We start from the raw sequence: 22,583 nt of genomic DNA, 5'->3' as shown, positions 1-22,583 counted from the left end.
TTTGCTGAATTAAGCATGAAGACTTCATTAGGCTACCATCTAGCCTGCTTTTTGGATTAAGCTCTAAAGCCTATGGGGGGGTCTGTCCTCCATCGGGCATATCCCTAAAAAAGAACTCTTGCTTTTCCATAGTTGTGGCCTGGATGGGTCATATTTAAACCCTCTCACCCTTTCAGCATTCTTTGTGTATGTGTCCTCTCCTGTGTTTCTCTCAGGCATGCATTAGCATGTTGGATTTAGACTTGTACTCACATGGCTTCCTTTTTCACTTCTATGAAAGTATTTCTTCTCAGTAGGCAATGACACAGTGGAGGGTTCTATTGCAAATTTACTGTCAGCAACATTTTTCCGCCTAAACAATAGGTACTGCCTGAGACAAAAGTGTGTGTTATAAGCAGTCTGTGGTGTGTTCTGAGGAGAAACTTCTGACAGTTCTTACTTAAAAACAGGAAATATCTTAGTCTTGATTTGGGAGGAATGTAGCAACAACAGATTTTCTTTTTCTGTAGATTTTTCTAGGCTCTTATCTTCTTCCTTTTCCCAGCCCATTGTCCAACAAATTCAACAGGCAGATTATTCCATAGAGCGCACGGCATCTCGACCATGAGCCCGTGTGCTGGTCAGCTCTGATCCACTCTCTTGGGGATTGTAACCACTTCTGGGGAGTGATCTACAATGAACCATCAGCCACCAGCCAGCGGGTGTCAGGCGAACTGGACTTCATGGCTTCACCACTTTGTTTCTCAAAACCAGTAAATCATGATGTCTGCTCGCAGGGTTCCTAAGAACTAACTAGGAAAGATAGGGTTAAAACACATGGCACATGGGTGGATGGGATACGGTAGGAAATTGGGCAGCCCAGAACATGAGTGCTTCTTGTAAAGGCTTCCAGAAGAGAGAGAAATCGATGAAGGCTGATGGAGGGTTTAGGGAAGACTTTATGAGAACATGGGACTTAGAGATCATATCTGAAATGTGGCCAGAACTGGGGAGATAGCGGGTGAGGAGGAGAGGGCTTTAGAGGTTCAGAAAACAATAAAAGAGAAACAAAGTCGCAGGGATGGCAGTGCACGTGGGAGAAGGATGAGACCAGTCTGACGCGCTTCAATAGACACCGGCAAGGGGAAATGGGACATGAGCTTGGTGGGAAGCAGGGGCTGAATTGTACATGACTCTCACAGCAATCTGTGCAGATGGGAGACAGAGAGCTGCTGGAGGTTTGTGACTTCAATGCTGGAGGTTTGTGAGTTCAATGGGGAAACCTCTTCAGACATTTTCTCATGTTCATTTCTGAATAACATGAATTAAAATGAATGCATTGCCATGGTATTCCTTTATCACAAGCTAGTTGTTCAGTGGAAATGCACTTCAAAACTTGGACTCCCAGGTCAACAAGAAGATATGTACCTTGTCACTGAACTCTGGCCCCTGAGAGCCAACCTTTCTATCTTCTGCCCCTGGGCATGGCTCTGTACCCGGAACCATGTTTTGAAACTGGCAAAAGACCAAAGGCATGACATTCTCTCTCTCTCTCTCTCTTTCTCTCTCTCTCTTTTCTTTTTGATGTCTTTTAAACATTAATCATTAATCTGGAGAATATACAGAACTACTGGTCATGTAATATGAGAAATCCTTCATTCACTTCTCACCGCTTACCAAGGCAGCTTAGATCTGTTATTGCACAATTATCTTCCAGTCCCATGGGTCCTTAACTCACTTTTATCTTGTAACTGAAATATTTATCCATTGCAACTTTAGTTACTATTTGGCATGTAGCACCTAAGCTGAGAGATTAGATCCAAATAGAAGCAGAAGCAGTTCACACTGAAGTTCTTTGAAACTTGCATGTAGTGTCTGCCTTTCTAATATTATACATTAAGCCAAAAGATACCATTAGACTCTACATTTATTTTGTCAGTAAGAATCCACTAGTGAAAACTTTGTGTTTCATTGACTTTTTCCATCCACAGTATAGGCTGCCCTGAATGAGTGGAGGAGAAAGTCATTACAGGGCATATCATGATAGTAGTTTGTGTAAACTTCTTGGAAATGTAATAGCGTTAATGGCTAAAGTTAGTGATTCAGGTTTTATGGCGGGAGGGGCAAAGGAGTGGAGGGTGGGGGTGGTGGCAGGGCGGGGAAGGTTTTAGTTGTATAAGGAAAACCTAATCGAAATCTCTATCTTTGTTACATTTTTAAAACAGGTGTTTATTCTAAATGTTTCAGTGGCAAAATGCCACTTTTGTATCAATGTTAATTTTGCCTCTTTATACTTGTATCAGGGTTAATGGCTAAAGTTAGTGATTCAAGTTTTATGGGGGGGATGGTTTTAGTTGTGTAAGGAAAACCTAATCAAAATCTCTAACTTTGTTACATTTTTAAAACAGGTGTTTGTTCTAAATGTTACAGTGGCAAAATGCCACTTTTGTATCAATGTTAATTTCACCTCTTTATACTTGTATCAGATTTCATATTCCTCCAGTGCATCTGTTATCCCATTTGTCCAAGTCAATTGAACAGCCAGTCAACTCAGTGCAAGGAAAATTTGTCGAAGCAGTTGTTTGGTTTATGCTTGGTTTAGGAGGGACAGACTGCATGTGTCAGGACAGATCCATGAAGGCTGCCAAGGGGAAGGTTTTTGTAGGGAATGGATGGTTGGATGTGTGAGGGAAATGATGATCAGAAATGGTCATCAGGAGACCCTTCTGCTTTAAGTGGTTACTTGTAAATATGCAAACCTAATGTCTCATTGAGATAATTTCCCTCTTTGATGTAGGATAACATTAAAATTCAGTTCAACAGTTCAGCAAACATTTCTGAATGCCAGGAGATTAGAGGAGATTAGAGAGTTCTCTGTTGAACTGAAACCATTGGCACCAGCAATAGATAAGAGGTCTGAAAATACAGTTCATATAGATATTCTCACTTGCATGAATACATGAACCAGGGCAGTGACATCATTCTTATTTTTATAGCTGGCAAACCAGAGATACAGAACACTAATTAAATATATTGACGGTAGTCAGCTGGTTTTTCTCACTAAGCTGACTACTACTGGCAAATTTTTTAAAAATGTATATTAATTCAGTCATTCATTTGACAGATACTGTTGAGTGTAAACTCTGTGCTGGGTACAATTTTAGATGCTGAAGTTTCAGTAATGGAAATAATTCCCAGTCCCTTCAAGGGGCTTACATTCTGGTAGGGAGAGATAGACAATAAGAAAGATAAGATGTAAAGTAGCTACTGGTCAGAGGGGCAGTGAGTGCTGGGAGAAAAATCAAGCCAGGAACAGGGTGGGGAGGGATAGGAGTGCCCCAAAGGAAAAAAACATTTATTTTTAAAAAAATTTTCTGTGGCCTAAGCCATAATATCACTGAAGTGAAGCTTCAACCTAACTTAAACCTTCCTCATTAAACTGAATTTTAAATCATATATTATTGCTCCAATAAAGTTAATACATTTCTTATAAAAATTCAAACAATGGAGAAAGGTTAAAATGAAAAGTCAGTTTTCTGACACCCCGTCCCAGCTCCTACCATCACTTTTAAGATTGTTTTCTGTATCATCCCAAAAATGTGTATCCATATGTCAAATATAAAATTCAGTTCTACACATGTTTGCACTTCACATATCTTGAGGCCTTTCAAATCAGAACCCCTAGAACTGCCTCGTTTTTCAAAATTGCTGCTTATTTTTTCATTGTATGAATTGGCTATAAATCCCTCTCTTGCTGATGCATGTCTAGGCTGATTTTTGCAAGACTTACAGTAAGACTCTGTGTCATACATTCGCATGATTTGGTGAGCAAATCTATAAGATAAATCCTTAGAAGAAATGGAACTGACATATCAAACTGTATGTGTATTTTAAATAGATATTACTAAAGTATCCTCTAAAAATGTCAATGTACTTTCCATCACAGCATCTGAAAAGTGCTTTTTTTTTTTTTTTTTTTTTTTTTTTTTTTTCTGACAGAGTCTTGCTGTGTTGCCCAGGCTGGAGTGGCACAATCTCTGCTCACTGCAAGCCCCACCTTCAGGGTTCAAACAATTCTCCTGCCTCAGCAGCTAGGACTGCAGGCATGCCAGCATGCCTGGCTAATTTTTGTATTTTTAGTAGAGACGGAATTTCATCATGTTGGCCAGGTTGGTCTCAAACTCCTGACCTCAAGTGATCTGCTCACCTCGGCCTCCCAAAGTGCTGGGATTACAGGCATGAGCCACTGCGCCCGGCATGGAAAGTGCTTTGAATTAACTTTTAATTTTACTAACTCGGAAGAAAACCCTTAATGATTATGTTATAACAGGAGATTGAAAGATCACAATTCCAGGACCACATGTGAGCTGTAGGCAGGGCATTCGAGGTACCGAGAGCCTGTTTTCCAAAGTGAGGCAGAGCTTTCTCTTCTTTCGCATGTAAATCACATTCACATCTTGATTATTGTTTCCTGGGATGATTAAGTGGTCTGGAGAGACTCCTCACAAATGCCACATTTTCCATCCAGTTGTAAAATGCTAATAACCTGCTTCCAGTTTCAGAACACGTTTAGTTTCTTGAAAAAAGCAAAGGTTTCTTTTAAAGAAATGCTTTTGTGTGTGTGTGTGTGTGTGAGATAGAGTCTCACTCAGTCACCAAGGCTGGAGTGCAGTGGTGCAATCTCAGCTCACTGCAACCTCCACTTCCAAGCTCAAGTGATTCTTTGCCTCAGCCTCCTGAGTAGCTGGGATTACAGGCGCACACACCACTATACCCAGCTAATTTTTGTATTTTTAGTAGAAATGGGGTTTCACCATGTTGGCCAGGCTGTTCTCAAACTCCTGACCTCAGGTGATCTGCCTGCCTCAGCTCCCCAAAATACCGGGATTGCAGGCGTGAGTCACTGAGCCTGGCCTGCTTTGCTTTTTGTTTTTGTTTTTTTCTATATTTAATGTTGAGCCTGCTCTGATTGTGGAACCAAATAAGAGGTTGCAACACTTGCCTTCAGAGGAACAAGTCCATGTAAAGCCAAAGCATCCCTCGGCCCCACCCTTCATACTCTCTGATGCAGGAATAGTTAATTGGGGTTGGCAGAAACCTGCATGACAGCCACTTCCTGGGTGATATTGGAAGGTGCCCGTGCAGATGGCTTTAGTTTTCGCACCTCTCACATGAGGGAATTGCACTGGGGCCACAGGGCACAGGGTATGGGTGAAGTTTTCTCCATCCATATTCCACTTGCTTTACCTTACTTAAAGTTGGAGAATGGTCAAACACAAAAGCTAAAGGTTTGGGGAAACTTAGTTGGGACACTGCTCTTTGCCTCTGCATTTGTTCTGACGCAGCTGCTATCAGACAGCAGAGCTGTGCGCAGAAAGAGCCAAAACGGGACTGACCACTTCCTCTGTCAACTCAGCTCTCATTTTGGCTGCAGAGAATAATGAAAGTGCCTATTAAAACCCAGCGAGAAGAGAGGACTCTATAATAAGGAAAACCTCAGAGTACCATGTTTGAACTTCCGGCCTGCATTTCTGCAGAGAGGTTAAGCTGTTCTTCCCAACCACTGAAATCCTGATTTCTCGTCTCTGCTTTCTAAATATAATGACACCAAACTAGTGCACCTTCCCTTGGTCTTTTTAAGATCCCATCCAGTGCAGCATACGTGATATGTAGTTTCCCACTAGAAACGCTTTCTCTTCCCTGAAGCACATTCACTAAAGGCATGGAGCATGTTGTACTGTATAGCCAGGAACTTCCTTTATATGCAGAATTGGAAATTGGAAGGAAAACTTAGGACCTGGGGTTCGGAGCCCTCTGGCCCAATTAGCATGCAAAATTATTAAAAACCTACAAACGAGGCAACTGAGACATAGGCCAAGGTCCCAGAAAAATGTTCTCCCCTCTTACCCATTTTACACCCTTAATTGTAAGGCAGAATTTGGAAACAGCAGTCCAACACCAGCATCAAACCAGGATGTGTTTGAATTAGTCTCATGTCCCATGGGACATCCAAGAATATGGGCTGTTGGCTAAAGTTGTGGATGGATTTTTTAGGCAGACTTTTCTGAACCAGTGGTTTGCCTGTGAATTTGGAACTACTTTAGGTGTCAGGGTGTTTTTGTTCCGTGTTCTTTCCGGCTTTCCTAATCCAGAATGTGGCAGCTGATGCAGACAGTAAGAACATAGCTGCTGTGTTGCCTAAGGCCGTGTTTATGGAGAGATAGTTCCCCAGGTACGAGTCAAGATAATTAGCCAGAGGAGGTCTTTAGGAGTGCCTTCAGATTCCACAGAAGACAGCTACCATTTGCCATGTAGAGGAGAAATCAGTTTCATCTACAAGGGCTGCATGTTGGCATCTATTTCAAAGTATCCCCAAGAATATTAATACCTGAGAAACTATAGGATCCTCAGAGGCCTGGAGTGGCCTGGAGGTGGTGAGGCAGGGGCGGGGGTTCCAAGAGTGAATTCTGACCTCTCATCAGCTGTAATTCCACACCTGGAGAGCTTTAAGGATCTGTAAGCTCAGAGGAAGGATGCATTAGGTTGGAATGTAGTATGCTTGTCATAGAACCAGGCACATCTTTTCTGAATACAAAAATCATAATAGGCCGGGCACAGTGGCTCACGCCTGGAATCCTGGCACTTCAGGAGGCCAAGGTGGGTGGATCACCTGAAGGTCAGGAGTTCAAGACCAGCCTGGCCAACATGTTGAAACCCTGTTTCCACTAAAAATATAAAAAATTAGCTGGGCATGATGGTGGGTGCTTGTAATCCCAGCTACTTGGGAGGCTGATGCAGGAGAATCACTTGAACCCGGGAGGCGGAGTTTGCAGTGAGCTAAGATCCCACCATTGCTCTCCAGCCTGGGCAACAAGAGCAACACTTCGTCAAAAAAAAAAAAAAATCGTAATATGTGTAGATAATGCCCAGTTATCCCTGTAAAGTCCACATTTCAGGGAGCTGTATTTCACCTGATGAGGTTTGTGTAGCTACATGCCTTTACTTCTGCTGGGCAAGGGCGTGGGTAGGGAATGTTTGGGTATGCAGTGCTAGCCCCTGATGAGTATGTGCATAATGCAGCAAGTACTGAGTTTGGTGCCCCAAACTCATAGCCATCTAAGAAATAAAGAAAAATTAATCAGCGCGTGTGCTAATCCTTGAAGTCAAGCTTCCCTCCTAATACATAGTATCCCTTGTCAGATTTACCCAGTAAATGATAGGTAAGTAGTGAAAGGGTATAGATCTGATCAAAGTCACTGACTAACAGCTCCCACAGGAAAGCAAGAGAAAACAGAAGGAAGGAGAAAATTGCTTCCTTCCAGCTGCCTGAACACACGAAGTGTTTTTTGTGCTGAGACCTACCATACAGTCTAAAGCAGAACCTCTTGATTCTCTTTGGTCATCTAGGGAATTAGAAGTGTTACTGATTATGTTGCTAAAAGATCCCTGGTCTCCTCACAGATTGGAAAAATATACCAGTGGCAATTTGTGGGAACTAGAGATAGAAGGAAGAACAATTGAAGCAAGATAACGATCTGCCTGGAGCTATTTGATTTCAGGGGCAGCTTTGAGATAAAATGCATGTTTAGAGAGGTTGAAAATGGAGAGAGTAGCTGAAATTATAGACTATTAGCGCTGCAAGGGGCCTTCACAATGATGTCATTGGCCATTTTCTAAAGGAGGAAACTCAGGCGGGGCAGGCTGACAGCTGGGGAAGTGTTCACTCCACTGCTCATCCTCAAATTGGGGCAGAAGCAAAAAGGGGCATACTGGTGGCATCAGGAGAGCCTTGTAGTAAAGACGAGGAAGACAAAACCAATAGACATGGGGAGATAAGCCTAAGGTGTAAAGAAGAGACCAGCCAGGAAACCAATCTGTTATGAACCTCCCTGACCAACTGGACTGGGGATGGGAAGGAGTCCTGAACGTAGGCAGGTTGTCCTTGTCTCTGAGGGTACTGATGAAAGCATTGACCAGGGCTCTGATCACAGCCCCCTCCCATCCCCCAGCCTCAGCTTCTGTCGTGTTGATGATAAATTGAGAATCAAACGCCTCGCTGGCGACGGTTTCTGCTGCCCAGAATGCAGAAAGGTCAGGAAGTGGATGTGTGCTCACGACTCCCTTTTCTCCTGCTCATCAGGCTGGGAGTTTGGTGGTTGAGGCTTACAGTCCTTTGAGAGCCCCATAAGTAGGTGGTCTTGCCCTCCCTTTTTTATCTAGGAGATGGCAAGTGATCCTCCTCCTCCTCTCAGCCTCTTCTGCTAGAGGGAGGAGGGAGAGGAAGTGAATCATCTGCCCTAGCCTCCGTTGGTCCCCGTTGCTTTCCTGGGGAGCGTGGGATGGGGAGACCTGTGGACTGCAGGGTTTCAGCACCTGCTGAAATCACTGCCATCTGGATCTTCCTTCCTCTGGCTTGCTATTTCTTGTGCATCCTCCATTCTGACTATTGAGGGGAAAATTCGTGGGCATATAAAAGTGACTGGTCCAGACTGCACCATCACTGCTTGATTTATTATTAACTTTAGCCCTCCTGGAAGAGGTGTAAATCATTCACTCAGCCTTGCTGCCAGGGGCCCCGCCTGTCATTAGCAAATGGGAAGGACAACTCCCTATGATCTTGATGAACCACAGGGAAACAAAGATTGCTTACTGCAGATGGGAAAGTGGGCAAGGGGAGCTTCAGAAACACGGCGCTCCCCTCTTGAATTTCTTTTTCACTTGCGACAGTCTCACTCTGTAGCCCAGGTGGGAGTGTGGTGGCACAATCTCGGCTCACTGCAATTTCTGCCTCCTGGGTTCAAGCGATCCTCTCCCCTCAGCCTCCTGAGTAGCTGGGATTATAGGTGTGCACCACCACGCCCAGCTAATTTTTGTATCTTTTGTAGAGTTGGGGGTTCGCCATGTTGCCCAGGCTGGTCTCGAACTCCTGAGCTTAAGTGGTCCTCCCGCCTTGGCCTCCCAAAGTGCTGAGATTACAGGCATAAGCCACCGTGCCCAGTTCCTCTTGAGTTTATGATAGATGATAGAGCCCAGGAGGATATTGGTGCAGAGACCCCACAGTCTTGTTCAGCTGCCCAGCGCTTTTCTTTGCCTGAACCCATTGGTTCTCAGCTCCTGTGTTCAACAGGTTGCATGTGCTGAGTTTGTCCTCCTGTGAGCGTTGCATTCAAGGTTTTGCCCTGCCGTCGCTCACTAATGCAGCCTTGGTCACCGAGGCTGGGGCATGAATGTCAGCCCATGGCCATCCATCTTGCTCCCTAGAGAGACCCTCCTCCCTGTGCAGCAGCAGAAATAGGGAGACCCAGTCTTCATCTGAGCGGCTTGCAACTGGTGTTTGAGCCTCAGGGGTCTATTCTGCTCCCTCTTGGGTTGGAGAAAGCAGAGAAGGGCTCAGTGTGAGCTAGAAGGTTATTAACTGTTCAGGAAAAGCCCTGGAAATGTCCTGTGCACCCGAGTGCGGTGACACAAGACTCATAATTTGCTTCCTTTGGGGCCTTCTACCCCTTGTCTGCTCCTATGCATTTGTTTTGCCTTTTTGTTTGTTTGTTTTCTGGCCCCACTGCCAAGGTGTGGAAAGGCATACAGACACTCCATGCTCTGCCATTAGGGTGATGTGGCACGGAGAACTCAATGAGGGGTACACATCCTAAGTACGTATTTTCTTAGGGCTGCAACCCATTATTATCATTATTATTTTTAGATGAAGTTTCACTCTGTCACCCAGGCTGAAGTGTAGTGGTGCAATCTTGGCTCACTGCAACCTCCGTCTCCCAGGCTCAAGCGATTCTCCTGCCTCAGACTTCTTAGTAGCTGGGATTACAGGCACGCACCACCACGCCCAGCTAATTTTTGTATTTTTAGTAGATATGGGATTTCACCATGTTGGCCAGGCTGGTCTCAAACTCCTGACCTCAAGTGATCCATCCACCTCACCTTCCCAAAGTGCTGGGATTACAGGTGTGAGCCACCACACCCAGTCTGCAAGCCATATTTCTTTCATATTTTAACCCTCAAGATAATAGGATGCATTTTACAGACTATGAATATGATTTATTATTTCTTTTATCCCCCTAAAAGCTGTTATTAAAATAGCAGATAACACCTTAGAGCTGTCCTGAGAATATAGGAAATGAGTATTATTTCAGTTTGCCCTTGGCTCTAATAGTGTATATCTCATATATATATACACACACACACATATATATAAAAGTGTATATCTCATATATATATATATATAAACTTAAACTCTTCTTTCATTGTGAAGCCACTATTTTATATCTTGATGCCAAGAGTGAGGTCAGCCCTCACCTTTGTAGAGACTGGACCTTCATCTCACCATTCTGTGCGCTACCTAGAAAGGTTTTCTGACTGTCCCCATGCCCTGCAGACACCTGTGGCCCTGAGTGAGCCTTTGCCCAGGCAGACTCTTTATCCATATTCACCACTCCGGAAACTGTGGGGCCTTGAAAAGACTCACTTTTCTTTAAGATCCATTTCCTTTTTCTAAAATCATGACCTTCCTGCTTTCTAAAATCTCTGTGGGCCTGCCTTACTCACTAAGCCAGCAGGGTATGCGTGAAATCTCCAGTGACTGCATACTAAAAAGGGAGAATTTTTTTTTATCTTTTTATTTTTATTTTTTTTTTGAGATGGAGTCTCGCTCTTGTTTCCCAGGCTAGATTGCAGTGATGCGATCTCAGCTCACAGCAACTTCCTCCTCCCGGGTTCAAGTGATTCTCCTGCCTCAGCCTCCTGAGTAGCTGGGATTACAGGCATCTGCCACCACGCCTGGCTAGTTTTTGTATTTTTAATAGAGATGGGGGTTTCGCCATGTTGGCCAGGCTGGTCTCGAACTCCTGACCTCAGGTGATCTGCCCACCTCGGCCTCCTGGGATTGCAAGCATGAGCCACCATGCCCTGCCAAAAGGGAGAATTTTACCATTGGTCAATTACACCCTCTATAAACCTGACTGTTAAAAAATTCCACTGAAACCACACATGTTCAAGTTTGTTATTGCTGTTGCAGCATTGTTTGCAAAATATTGGAAACAATTTAAGTGTCCATCAAAAAGGGATGGTTAAATAAATTATGATACTTACATATGATGATATATTATGGTAAGACTGTTTAAAATAATTAAATAGATCTGAATATTTGATTAAAAAGTCTCTCCAAGATGTGAAAGAAAAGCATTATTCCAAACAGTAGCCGCTCTTTGCTCTTTTCTATGTAATTGTGTGTGTGTGTGTGTGTGTGTGCGTGTGCACATTTGTTTGGATTGTTGGAGGGATGCATGAAACACTACTGGCAGTGGTTTCCTCTGATAAGAGAGGCTGGGTGCTGAGGGACATGCTAGGAGGAAGACTTAATGGTCAATCTATACCTTTTTTGCATTTTCACTTTTTCCACTGTGCATATATTGTCTATTCGAGAAATAGAAAAGAAGTAAAATAAAATCAATTGCTTTGACCAAATAAATAAATAAAAGAAAAAAAGTCTGCAGGATCCTGGAATTGAGTGGCATTGCTTGGCCTGATGGTTTCTGTCTCTCCTCTTCAGGTCCCTCGTCTGAGCTGGCTCACTCGCCCACCAACAGTGGGAAGAAGCTCTTTGCTCCTGTTCCATTTCCTTCAGGCTCCACTGAGGATGTGTCCCCCAGTGGACCCCGGCAACCCCCTCCACTCCCCCAGAAAAAGATAGTGAGCCGGGCAGCCTCTTCGCCGGATGGCTTCTTCTGGACCCAAGGCTCCCCCAAGCCCCAAACAGCAAGCCCCAAACTGAATCTAAGCCACTCAGAAACCAACGTCCACGACGAGTCTCACTTTAGCTCTTCGTTGAGCCCCGGGAACCGCCACCATGCTGTCTTCTCCTCTTCTGATCCTCTGGAGAAAGCTTTCAAAGGCAGTGGCCACTGGGTTCCAGCAGCAGGGCTGGCGGGCAGCACAGGTGGCTGTGGGAGCCCTGGCCTCCAGTGCAAAGGGACCCCATCCGCCTCGTCCTCCCAGCTGAGTGTGTCCAGTCAAGCCTCCACCGGGAGCACCCAGTTTCAGCTGCACGGTCTCCTAAGCAACATCAGCAGCAAGGAGGGCACCTACGCCAAGCTGGGGGGACTCTACACCCAGTCCCTGGCCCGCCTTGTAGCCAAATGTGAGGACCTCTTCATGGGCGGCCAGAAAAAGGAGCTCCACTTCAATGAGAATAACTGGTCACTCTTCAAGCTGACTTGTAACAAACCCTGCTGTGACTCGGGGGATGCCATTTATTACTGTGCCACCTGCTCTGAGGACCCCGGCAGCACCTATGCTGTGAAAGTAGGTACCACTCCCTCTTTCCATTCTGCTGTGCCACTGGCTGGTGCTGGCTTGGGCAGAACTGTGGCTTGAGCAAGTCATTTCTCCTGTCTGGGCATTAGGAGGGGAGTTGATTCCTAAGCATTCTTTTTTTTTTTTTTTTTTTTTTTAAGATTTTTTTTCTTTTTTTTTTTTTAAGGAGTCTCACTTTGTTGCCCAGGCTGGAGTGCAGTGGCACAATCTTGGCTTACTGCAGCCTCTGCCTCCCACGTTAAAGCAATTCTCCTGCCTCAGCCTCCCGAGTAGCTGGGATTATCTGTGTGCACCACCATGCCCAGCTAATTTTTGTATATTTAGTAGAAATGGGGTTTCGTCATGTTGGCCAGGCTGGTCTTGAACTCCTGACCTCAGATGATCCACCCATCTTGGCCTCCCAAAATGCTGGGATTCCAGGTGTGAGCCACCACCCCTGACCCCTAAGCATTCTTTTAACACTTAGTGCTCAACAATTTCACTCTCTCTCTGCCCCAGGACATGGTGCAATGAGATTTGTAGTATCAATATAAGACACATTCTGTGCTTTAGCTGAATTAAGAAAACAGTTGCCTTTTAGTGCAACAGAGAGTTTATTCATGTATTGACCAGGTTTTTATTGAGTGTCTACTATATGCCAGGTACTTTGCCATAATCTGAGTATGTAGGGGTGAATATAAGCTTCCTTATAGAGCTATGATGTAGTGAGGGAGATGGATAATGAGGTCGTTCTTCTAATGTTAGATCCAGAAGGAGCATTCGACCTAGGAATCATCTTAAACAATAATAGTAATAATATCATTTGTGTGAGCCTTCACTCTACAACTAGACTCTTACCTCTAATCCTAACAGTAATCCTACAGGTTAGGTAGGTTTTACAGATGGGGGATCTGAGGCTTAAAGTAGTTAAGTAATTTGCCCATAGCTAGTTGGTGACTGAAAGGATTTGAGCTCTGGCGTGTTTGTCTCCAAAGCCTAAGTTATGTCCCTACCAGTTAAGATAAATGAAGCTCAGAGACATTAAGTGACTAGCTGAGGGCAGCACAGCTCTTTAACCTTTGATGCTGGTTCAGGCCTCTTGCTACCCGCACTGCATTGCCCTGTCAGAGTGCAGCTCTGTGTGAACTAGTTGAGCCATTTGCACCCATTTGGGCCACTGGGGTCTCTACCATGAACTCCAGTCCTTCCTGTGGCCCTATTTCTCATCTTTTGCTGTTCCATGATTACCTATTGAGACCCTGGCCCTTCTATAAATGTAGGCTTTTATTGGGAGTCAGGAGGGAGACCCTGAGCTGTTTTCTGTCATCCCCTGTCCTAAGACATCCTTTTTCTTCCAGTTAGAAAAGTGCGAAGAATAAGCTAATTTGAAATGGCCTTGGTGGGGCAGCTTGCTTACCAACAATTTTCTAAAATAATATTGCTAACATTTAAAAAATAACATTAAATAATATTTAAGTAATAATATTGCTACTATTAATAATATTATTCAGTATATATAAATAATATATAGTAATTATAATTAATAGTAGTAATACTAATGTTCATTATATATTTATAATTATTATTTATATGTACTGAATATTATCAATAGTAGTAGTAATAGTATTATTATAAATAATATGTACTGAATAATATTATTCAGTATCAAGAGAGAGCTGGCCTTTCTATTTGGAAGAGGAAAAAGCCTGGTGGAAGGGATTGAATCTCTCTTGCTCATGGGATAGAAAATGAGGTGATCCTTCTGCAAGAAGGAGCCCTTGGGACAAATGGTTTTGTTTTTACTTTTTTATTATTTATTTATTTATTTAGAGACAGAGTCTCGCTCTGTGCCCAGGCTGGAGTGTGTGGTGTGATCTTGGCTCACTGCAACCTCCACCACTCGGGTTCAAGCGATTTTCCTGCCTCAGACTCCTGAGTAACTGGGACTACAGGCGCCCCCCACCACGTCTGGCTAATTTTTGCACTTTCAGTAGAGATTGGGGTTTCACCATATTGGCCTGATTGGTCTTGAACTCCTGACCTTGTGATCTGCCTGCCTCGGCCTCCCAAAGTGCTGGGATTACAGGTGTGAGCCACTGTGCCCCGCCACAGTTTTGTTTTTCACATCCGTAAATAATTGTGCTGTGCAGCTTGGATTCTAGGGCCCCATATATTCATGCAGAATTAGCCGCATTCTCTAATAAACAACACAAAAGAAATTTAATTTTCCTTAAGAATGTTAAAAACAAGTGTTGCTCCTTATTTCATTAGCAATAGAAGCCACACAGAAACCAAAAGATAAGCCTTAGCCCTCTAAACAAGAGCTGCAGGGGTTTCCTATTTGAATTTGCTGGAGACTGGTAGCTCAAGGACCATCTCTGTGCCACGTGAAAAAGGAAATTTGGAGACTAGCATCCAATATGCAGAGGATGGTAATTCTTGGAACGAGGTTACCAAGAACAGTATCAATTTGCAAATGTGCCTGGCGTGGTCACTGGGGGGTGGGCCGTGGGGGCCCTGGAGCATCATCTCGCACGGGCAGCTGTTCCACTTCATTAGCTCTCCAGTCTAGACGAAATACAGTCATCTGGGGATCCGCAAGAGGGGGAGTGGGTCTCCCTTCCCAGCCAGCGAGCTGCTGCCTGTCTGAGACTGAGCGCATTTCATCTGCGCATGTTAAGCAGGGAGCCGGCACTGAAGGCAGACGGAGCCTCATTTGCGATTGCGGAGTTCCAGTTAACAATAGCAGGCTCACACCTGCTCCTTGCTGATACTGGAACCTACTACCTTGGGCTCAGCACCCTGCAGCAGTGAGGAGATAAAACTGGTTCTTGTAGCTCCACCGCATGAATAGGTGACAGGGGAAAAAAAACAAAAAAACCATTAGCTGTGTGTGCGTTTTCGAAGCAGTTTCATTTCTCAGCCATCTAGACAGTAATTCTAGTTTGGTGATTAGGGACCCGTTTTAAGCTGCTGGGCCTTTTTTATTTCACAGACATGATTTAGCCCAGACTTTCGCCTGTGAATGAGGCCCTGACTCCAAAGTTTAAATGAGTCCTGGCTCAGCAAAACGTTTGAAACTTGAGCTGAACCAAGGGTCTATGTAGAGTTCTAGAGCTAAAAATCCGAGTGCAGGGCCCCCTGAAAATGAAATGAGGGTGGGGGCGGGGAGTAGGGAGATGGAGATGGAGAAGAAGCCACTCCCCCGCCACCGCCTCTTCCCCCATCCAGTACTGTAGAATGATCTCCGGCGAGGGCCCAGAGCTCACTCACAGGGCTGGTTAGCATGCGCCCTACGCAGCCCTCTCCGTTGCTGGGCTTTGAGGAAGCTGCGGGTCTTGCCAAAGGCCCACTGCACTGATTTTGAAATGCAGCCAACCCAGTTGCCATTTACTCTGCTCCTTCATTTACATCTCTGTGCAAAATGTCAGCAGCCTGACTGGAGTTCCAGGTCTCAAGTGTTTGCTGGGCCCGGGCCTTTCATACCCCTGAGAAAAAGGGGCCATGGAAACTCTTCCCAGGCCCCTGGGCAGCTGTGCTCTTCGGGTTTGCACAATACCTGCAAGCCAGCTCTGGATGCCTCCGCACCACCAGAGGGCTACAGCCGAGATGGCAGGAGCAGTCACCATAGCAACCCTTCCCATTGTGCTCGCCCTGGGCTGGGCCTGGCCCTGGGCTGGGCCTGGCGCTGAGAGCCATGCCTGCATCATTTCATCTGATCCTCACAATGGCCCCACGAGGAAGTACTATCCCTGCCCCTGTCATTCAGAGGAGAAAACATGCTTTGAGATAAATACCGTCCATCTTCATTATTTATGGATTCTGTGTTTGCAAAATCATCTACCCGCTCAAATTTATTTGTAATTCCAAAATCAATACTCGAAGCACTTTCCAGTGATTTCTGGCTATGTGTAAGGCAAAGAAAAATGTGAGTCACCTGATGTTTTAGTTTGTTCTCACGCTGCTAATAAAGACATACCCAAGATTGGGTAATTTAATAAAAGAAAGAAGTTTAATTGACTCACAGTTCAGCATGGCTGGGGAAGCCTCAGGAAACTTACAATCATGGTGGAAGGGGAAGCAAACACGTCCTTCTTCACATGGTGACAGCAAGGAGAGCCAAGCAAAAGGGGAGAAGCAGCCAGGTGTGGTGGCTCATACCTGTAATCCCAGCACTTTGGGAGGCTGAGGCAAGTGGATCATGAGGTCAGGAGTTCAAGACCAGCTTGACCAACATGGTGAAACCCCATCTCTACTAAAAACTAACATGCAAAAATTAGCCAGGTGTGGTGGCAGGCACCTGTAATCCCAGCTACTCGGTAAGCTGAGGCAGGAGAATCACATGAAACCGGGAGGAGGAGGTTGCAGTGAGCCAAGATGTGCCACTGCACTCCAGCCTGGGCAAGAGAGCAAGACTCCGTCTCAAAAAAAAAAAAAAAAAAAAAAGTGGGGGGTAGCGGAGAAAGCACCTTATAAAGCCATTAGATCTCATGAGAACTCACTCACTATCATGAGAACAGCACCAGGTTCCTCCCACCACACGTGGGGATTATGAGCACTACAATTCAAGATGAGATTCGTGTGGGGACATGGCCAAATTGTATCACCCAACGTGCATGTTTCCAGCTGAAGGGGAATGAGGCGACAGTCTCCCATCTTGTTTCAGCCCTCATCCTGGAAGCAAGGGCGTTTTTTTGCAGTCTATTTAGTGTCTTGTTTTTCACATTGATGTGCTTTTTGTTTGTCAATGAAAAGAGTCCAACTCTGTAAAACATTTGAAGAGATTTATTCTGAGCCAAATATAAGTCACCTGTGGCCCATGACACAGCCCTCAGGAGATCCTGAGACTATGTGCCCAAAGTGGTCGGGCCACAACTTGGTTTTGTACATTTTAGGGAGACATAGGTATCAATCAATACACGTGTGATGTACATGGAAGTTGAGGGGGCCAGGGGAAGCTTTCAAGTCATAGGTGGATTCAAAGATTTTCTGATTGGCACTTGGTTGAGTTATTATCCTTAGAAAGGAATGTCTGGGCTATGAGAAGGGGTTATGGAGTCAAGGCTTTATCATACAGATGAAGCCTCCAGGTGGCAGGGTTCAGTGAGAACAAATTGTAAATATTTTTATCAGACTTGAAGAGTCTGCTCTATCAGTAATTCTAACAGGGAGGAGGGTAGCATGAGCATGCCCAGCTCCCCCTTCCCATCATGGCCTGAACTCATTTTTTTAGATTAACTTTGGAATGCCCTTGGCTGAGAGGAAGGGTCCATTTCAGATCGTTGGAAGGCCTTAGAATTTTATTTTTGGGTTTACGTGTTGTTGATTTTGCTGTTTAAAATGGCTGAAGCCGGATCATCTGAGGTCAGGAGTTCGAGACCAGCCTGGCCAACATGGTGAAACCCTGTCTCAACTAAAAATACAAAAAATTAGTCGAGTGTGGTGGCAGGCACCTGTACTCCCAGCTACTCAGGAGGCTGAGGCAGGAGAATCGCTTGAACCCGGGAGGCAGAGGTTGCGGTGAGCCGAGATCGTGCCACTGCATTCCAGCCTGGGTGACAGAGAGACTCCATCTCAAAAAATATATATATATATATATAAAATAAAATAAAATAAAATGGTCCCAGCATAGGGCTGAAGTGCTGTCTAGTGTACCCAGCCACCACAAGGCTGGGATGTGCCTCACGGATAAAAACGTGTGTGTTAAATAAGCTTTGTTCAGGGATGAGCTCTAGTGCTGTTGCCTGTGAATTCACGTTAATGAATATTAACATGTTAATGTATGTTAATGTACATGTAACGTGTTAATGTATTTTAAACATGTAATGTGTATTAAACAAGGTATCTCTAAACAGAAGCACACGTGAAACAAGGTTGAACACTGGTGAGTTAATGAAAATATTGTGACCAGAAGTTCCCAGGAAACTTACCTTGTATTTCCCCTAAGCAATGGTTCTCTATTCACTAATTCAGTGTTTATGGCTTCTTCATAGAACATAACTTCTGTAAATAATGAAAATCCCCTGTAACTTGCCAACAGTTACAGAGCTAATACTTCAACCTAGGCCTTTTTTCACTGCAGAGCCCGTGCTTTTGACCTCTGGAACACTTCTACGTTGTATAGTCTGGAGCAAATAATTTAACCGCTGGAAGCCCCAGTTTCCTCCTCTGTAATAGCATCTTCCTCCTTGGATTTAATGAGATCGAATGGGATGCTGCATGGAGCCCTCACCATTGGCACAGTCCTTGCACATGCAAGAGCCCGATCTGTATGTGTTAGGGGTGAGACAATAACAGTGATGTCCTTCCCACATCTCCATTGACAACACAGCTGCATACATGCAAGACGCTTTCTTTGAGGACCCCCTCCATTGCCGCAAATTTCCTTTAGTTTAATAGTGCTCCAGAAGCCTGCCATTTAAAAACCAAGTGCAGGCCAGGCACCGTGGCTCACACTTGTAATCCCAGCACTTTGGGAGGCCAAGGTGGGAAGATCACTTGAGCCCAGGAGTTCAAGACAAGCCTGGGCAACATGGGATAACATTGTCTGTACAAAAATTCCAAAAATTTGTTGGACATGGTGGTGCACACCTCTAATCCCAGCTACTCAGGAGGCTGAGGCAGGAGAATTGCTTAAAACTGAGAGGTCAAAACTGCAGTGAGCTGTGATTGCACCACTGAACTCCCGCCTGTCTCAAAAAGTAAAAAATAAATAAAAACCGAGTACTGTTGAGTAGGCCAGAATAAGAAAGAGCCTGAACAATGCCTTTTAGACATGTATTTCAAAATAGTTTTTGTTAGTGTAATAGGAAGCAATGTCTGGGGTAAATGTCTTTCCCTTTTATTATCATTCTGCTTTTATAATAGATTACTAAATTAATGTGTTACCCACCATTCCCCACAATTAGCTTTAAAAACATCTCTTGGAGGCTGAGCTCTTGTATGCCAGGTTTCATGCTGAGAAGGTTTGTACAGCTGCAATATAAATAAATCTCCGTGAAAAGGTGCTTGCAATAGAACTTCTAAAAGTATCGCCTGTAAGCACTGAGGCACTTCAAAAACACTGCTTCATCATCATTCCAACACTGCAGGCTGAAGGCAGGGTTATTTTGGGAGTGTTTGCAGGATAATATTTTTTGGGTAGATGTGAGATGCCTTTCTTCTCACATCTGATCTTTGTTTTTCTACAAAGCCTGGGTGAGTTTGCATCATAATATTCATTTGAGAAGGGAGACTTCAATCCCTTTCAGGGTAATGACAGGGAGATTGAGGCCTGACAGAGGGCCATTATGGCTGGTTCAAGACTCTCTAGTTGAGTGGCAGCCAGATGTGGACTAGGATTGCTAGAGGTCCCCAGGCGGCTGGCACTGTCATTTGTGTAAGAAGAGATGGAGGAGGCGAGAAAGACACAGTTGTGTGGATCCCCAGCTGCCCTTTCCACAGAGGAGCTTGAGATCTTCCATCTTGTTTTTCCTACCTTCATCTCAGAGGGTGCCCTGGGGTTCCTCTGAGGGTTCCTTCTGGTCCCCTCTTCCCTGGAGAACTTTCTGGTTTCTTTCAGCTGCTGTGACTCACCTTGGAGGAAAAGTGTGTGGGAAGTGAGGCTGCTTTCTTATAAACGCTATTCGGCTTTGTGAGAATTTGTCCACACTGTGCACAAAGGGATGTTTCCTACCAATACCTCCCTACCACACTGTGTGTTGCTCAGCAGGGACCCCACTCACTGGGTCGTATGGTCATTTTATGTTTAACTTTTTAAGAAATTGACAAACTGCTCCAAAGGGTCTGCCCCATTTTACATTCCCACCAGCAATGTGTGAGGATTCCCATTTCTGCTCATCCTCATAGACGCTAGGAACTGTCTTTTATTAGAACTCATTCTAGTGGGCATGGACTGATATCTCATTGTGGTTTTGATTTGCGGTTCCCTGATGACTAATGATGTCCAATATCTTTTCACATGCTTGTGGCCATTTACAAATTTTTTTGGTGAATTGCCTATTCATATCTCTTGCCCATTTTTTTTTTCTTTTTTCTCTATGCCATGATTCTGTATCCTTTTTTGTTTGTATTATTGAGTTGTAAAAGAGTGGTTTTTTTATATACAAATTCCGGAAACAAGTCCTTTATCAGATACATTTTGGCAGATATTTTCTCCCAGTCTGTTACTTGTCTTTCCACTTTCTTAATGGTGCCTTTTGAAGCACAAAAGTTTAGAACTTTGAGGTTAAGTTTGTGATTTTTTTTCTTTTGTGAACGATGCTATTGGTGTGGTATTTAAGAAATATTTGCCCAACCCAAGGCCCCAAAATTTCTGTCCCATGTTTTCTTCTAGCATGTGTATGGATTGCTCTTACCCTCAAGCATATGTGGATAGGTTTATTGCACATAGATACTCAAATGTTCCACACTCTTTGTTGGGCAGAACCATGGGCCCCACTCTTGATTTCACTTCTCCTTCTCCCCACAGATCTGCAAAACCCCTGAGCCCAAAACAGTCTCCTACTGCAGCCCGTCCGTGCCCGTGCACTTTAACATCCAGCAGGACTGCGGCCACTTCGTCGCCTCGGTGCCCTCCAGCATGCTCACCTCCCCCGACGCGCCCAAGGACCCCGTGCCTACCCTGCCCGCACACCCCCCTGCCCAGGAGCAGGATTGCGTGGTCGTCATCACCCGAGAGGTGCCGCATCAGACCGCCTCCGACTTCGTGCGGGATTCGGTGGCCAGCCACCAGGCGGAACCCGAGGCGTACGAGCGGCGCGTGTGCTTCCTGCTACTGCAACTCTGCAACGGGCTGGAGCACCTGAAGGAGCACGGCATCATCCACCGGGACCTGTGCCTGGAGAACCTGCTGCTGGTGCACTGCACCCCCCAGGCCGCCCCTGGGCCCACCCCCGCCACTGCCGCGCCTCCCTGCTCCTCTGCCGCCCTGCCCGCTGGTGGCACTCTCAGCCCCGCAGCCGGCCCCGCCTCCCCAGAAGGGCCCCGGGAGAAGCAGCTGCCCAGACTCATCATCAGCAACTTTTTGAAGGCCAAGCAGAAGCCAGGCGGCACTCCAAACCTGCAGCAGAAGAAGAGCCAGGCCCGGCTGGCCCCCGAGATCGTGTCTGCCTCCCAGTACCGCAAGTTCGATGAGTTCCAGACAGGCATCCTCATCTACGAGCTGCTGCACCAGCCCAACCCGTTCGAGGTGCGCGCCCAGCTGCGGGAGCGGGACTACCGGCAGGAGGACCTGCCGCCGCTGCCTGCGCTGTCCCTCTACTCACCCGGTCTGCAGCAGCTGGCACATCTGCTGCTGGAGGCCGACCCCATCAAGCGTATCCGCATCGGCGAGGCCAAGCGTGTGTTGCAGTGCCTGCTGTGGGGGCCCCGGCGCGAGCTGGTGCAGCAGCCGGGCACCTCGGAGGAGGCGCTGTGCGGCACGCTGCACAACTGGATCGACATGAAGCGGGCCCTGATGATGATGAAGTTTGCGGAGAAGGCAGTGGATCGCAGGCGGGGTGTGGAGCTGGAGGACTGGCTTTGCTGCCAGTACCTGGCGTCCGCGGAGCCCGGGGCCGTTTTACAGTCGCTGAAGCTCCTACAGCTTTTGTGAGCCAAGCCCCAGCCTGCACTGTCGCTGCCCCTTCCCTGCCTAACCCTTTCCTGTCTTGCCTTGGAAGCGCCCATGTCTCCCTGGGAAATGGTACAGATGACTGGTATACCTGGATGTAAAATATATAAATATATATATAGAAAATACATATACCATATATAAATATGAAAGCCTAAGGATGCTGTTGCCCGTCCACACTGGTCTCTCTGCACCAAGTCCTCCCTGTTTTCTTCCGTAATTATGTACATTTCTAGCTCCATGCAACGTCCTGAGGACAGTTCTGTGAACAGAATGCAGCCTGGACACTGGCCTCGATACCTTGTTTAGGATTTCTTCACCCTTTTGTCAAATTGTTATTTAAAGAAAAAAAAAAAGAAGAAAACTCCATTAAAAATTTTTTTGGTTGAGTCATGAGCAAAGCCCTTTATCCTTAAGTGCCTGAGTGCATTCATATGCTTGGTGGGTAAAACGGACCTGTCTTTGGTCTTACGCTTTTCAGGAGATAGAGCAGCAGTCTACAAAGGACCAGGCAAGTGGGTACCAATTAATCTTCCCTGTTTCTCTTCCCACCTGGAAGCCTCCTGGAAAGAATCCAGACACAGTCGCTGTGATCCCAGTGGTTTGGAATTCAAACCCATTTCCAGTTTGCTAAAGCTGGTTGCCATTTGTATCATTCAGAGACGTGCCTGAAAACAGAGTCCACCCC

General features: G+C 45.5%; 1 protein-coding gene across 6 annotated transcripts in view; it reads left to right on the top strand.

The window, feature by feature from the left end:
• Positions 1-22,284, top strand: part of PRAG1 (PEAK1 related, kinase-activating pseudokinase 1) — a 103,593-nt gene extending 81,309 nt beyond the window's left edge. For all 6 annotated transcript variants that reach the window (XM_071068638.1, XM_071068637.1, XM_071068636.1 and 3 more), the window contains 2 exons: positions 11,540-12,291; positions 20,753-22,284. In XM_071068638.1, the coding sequence (XP_070924739.1) occupies positions 11,540-12,291; positions 20,753-21,877 (1,877 nt within the window). In that variant the 3' untranslated portion in view covers positions 21,878-22,284. The remainder of the gene's footprint in view (positions 1-11,539; positions 12,292-20,752) is intronic.
• The last annotated feature ends 299 nt before the right edge of the window (positions 22,285-22,583 follow it).

Source organism: Macaca nemestrina, chromosome 8 (genome assembly GCF_043159975.1).
Source record: "Macaca nemestrina isolate mMacNem1 chromosome 8, mMacNem.hap1, whole genome shotgun sequence".
NCBI lineage: Eukaryota > Metazoa > Chordata > Mammalia > Primates > Cercopithecidae > Macaca > Macaca nemestrina.
Note: the sequence above shows the minus strand (reverse complement) of the source record. Positions and strands in the feature narration are given on the sequence as shown.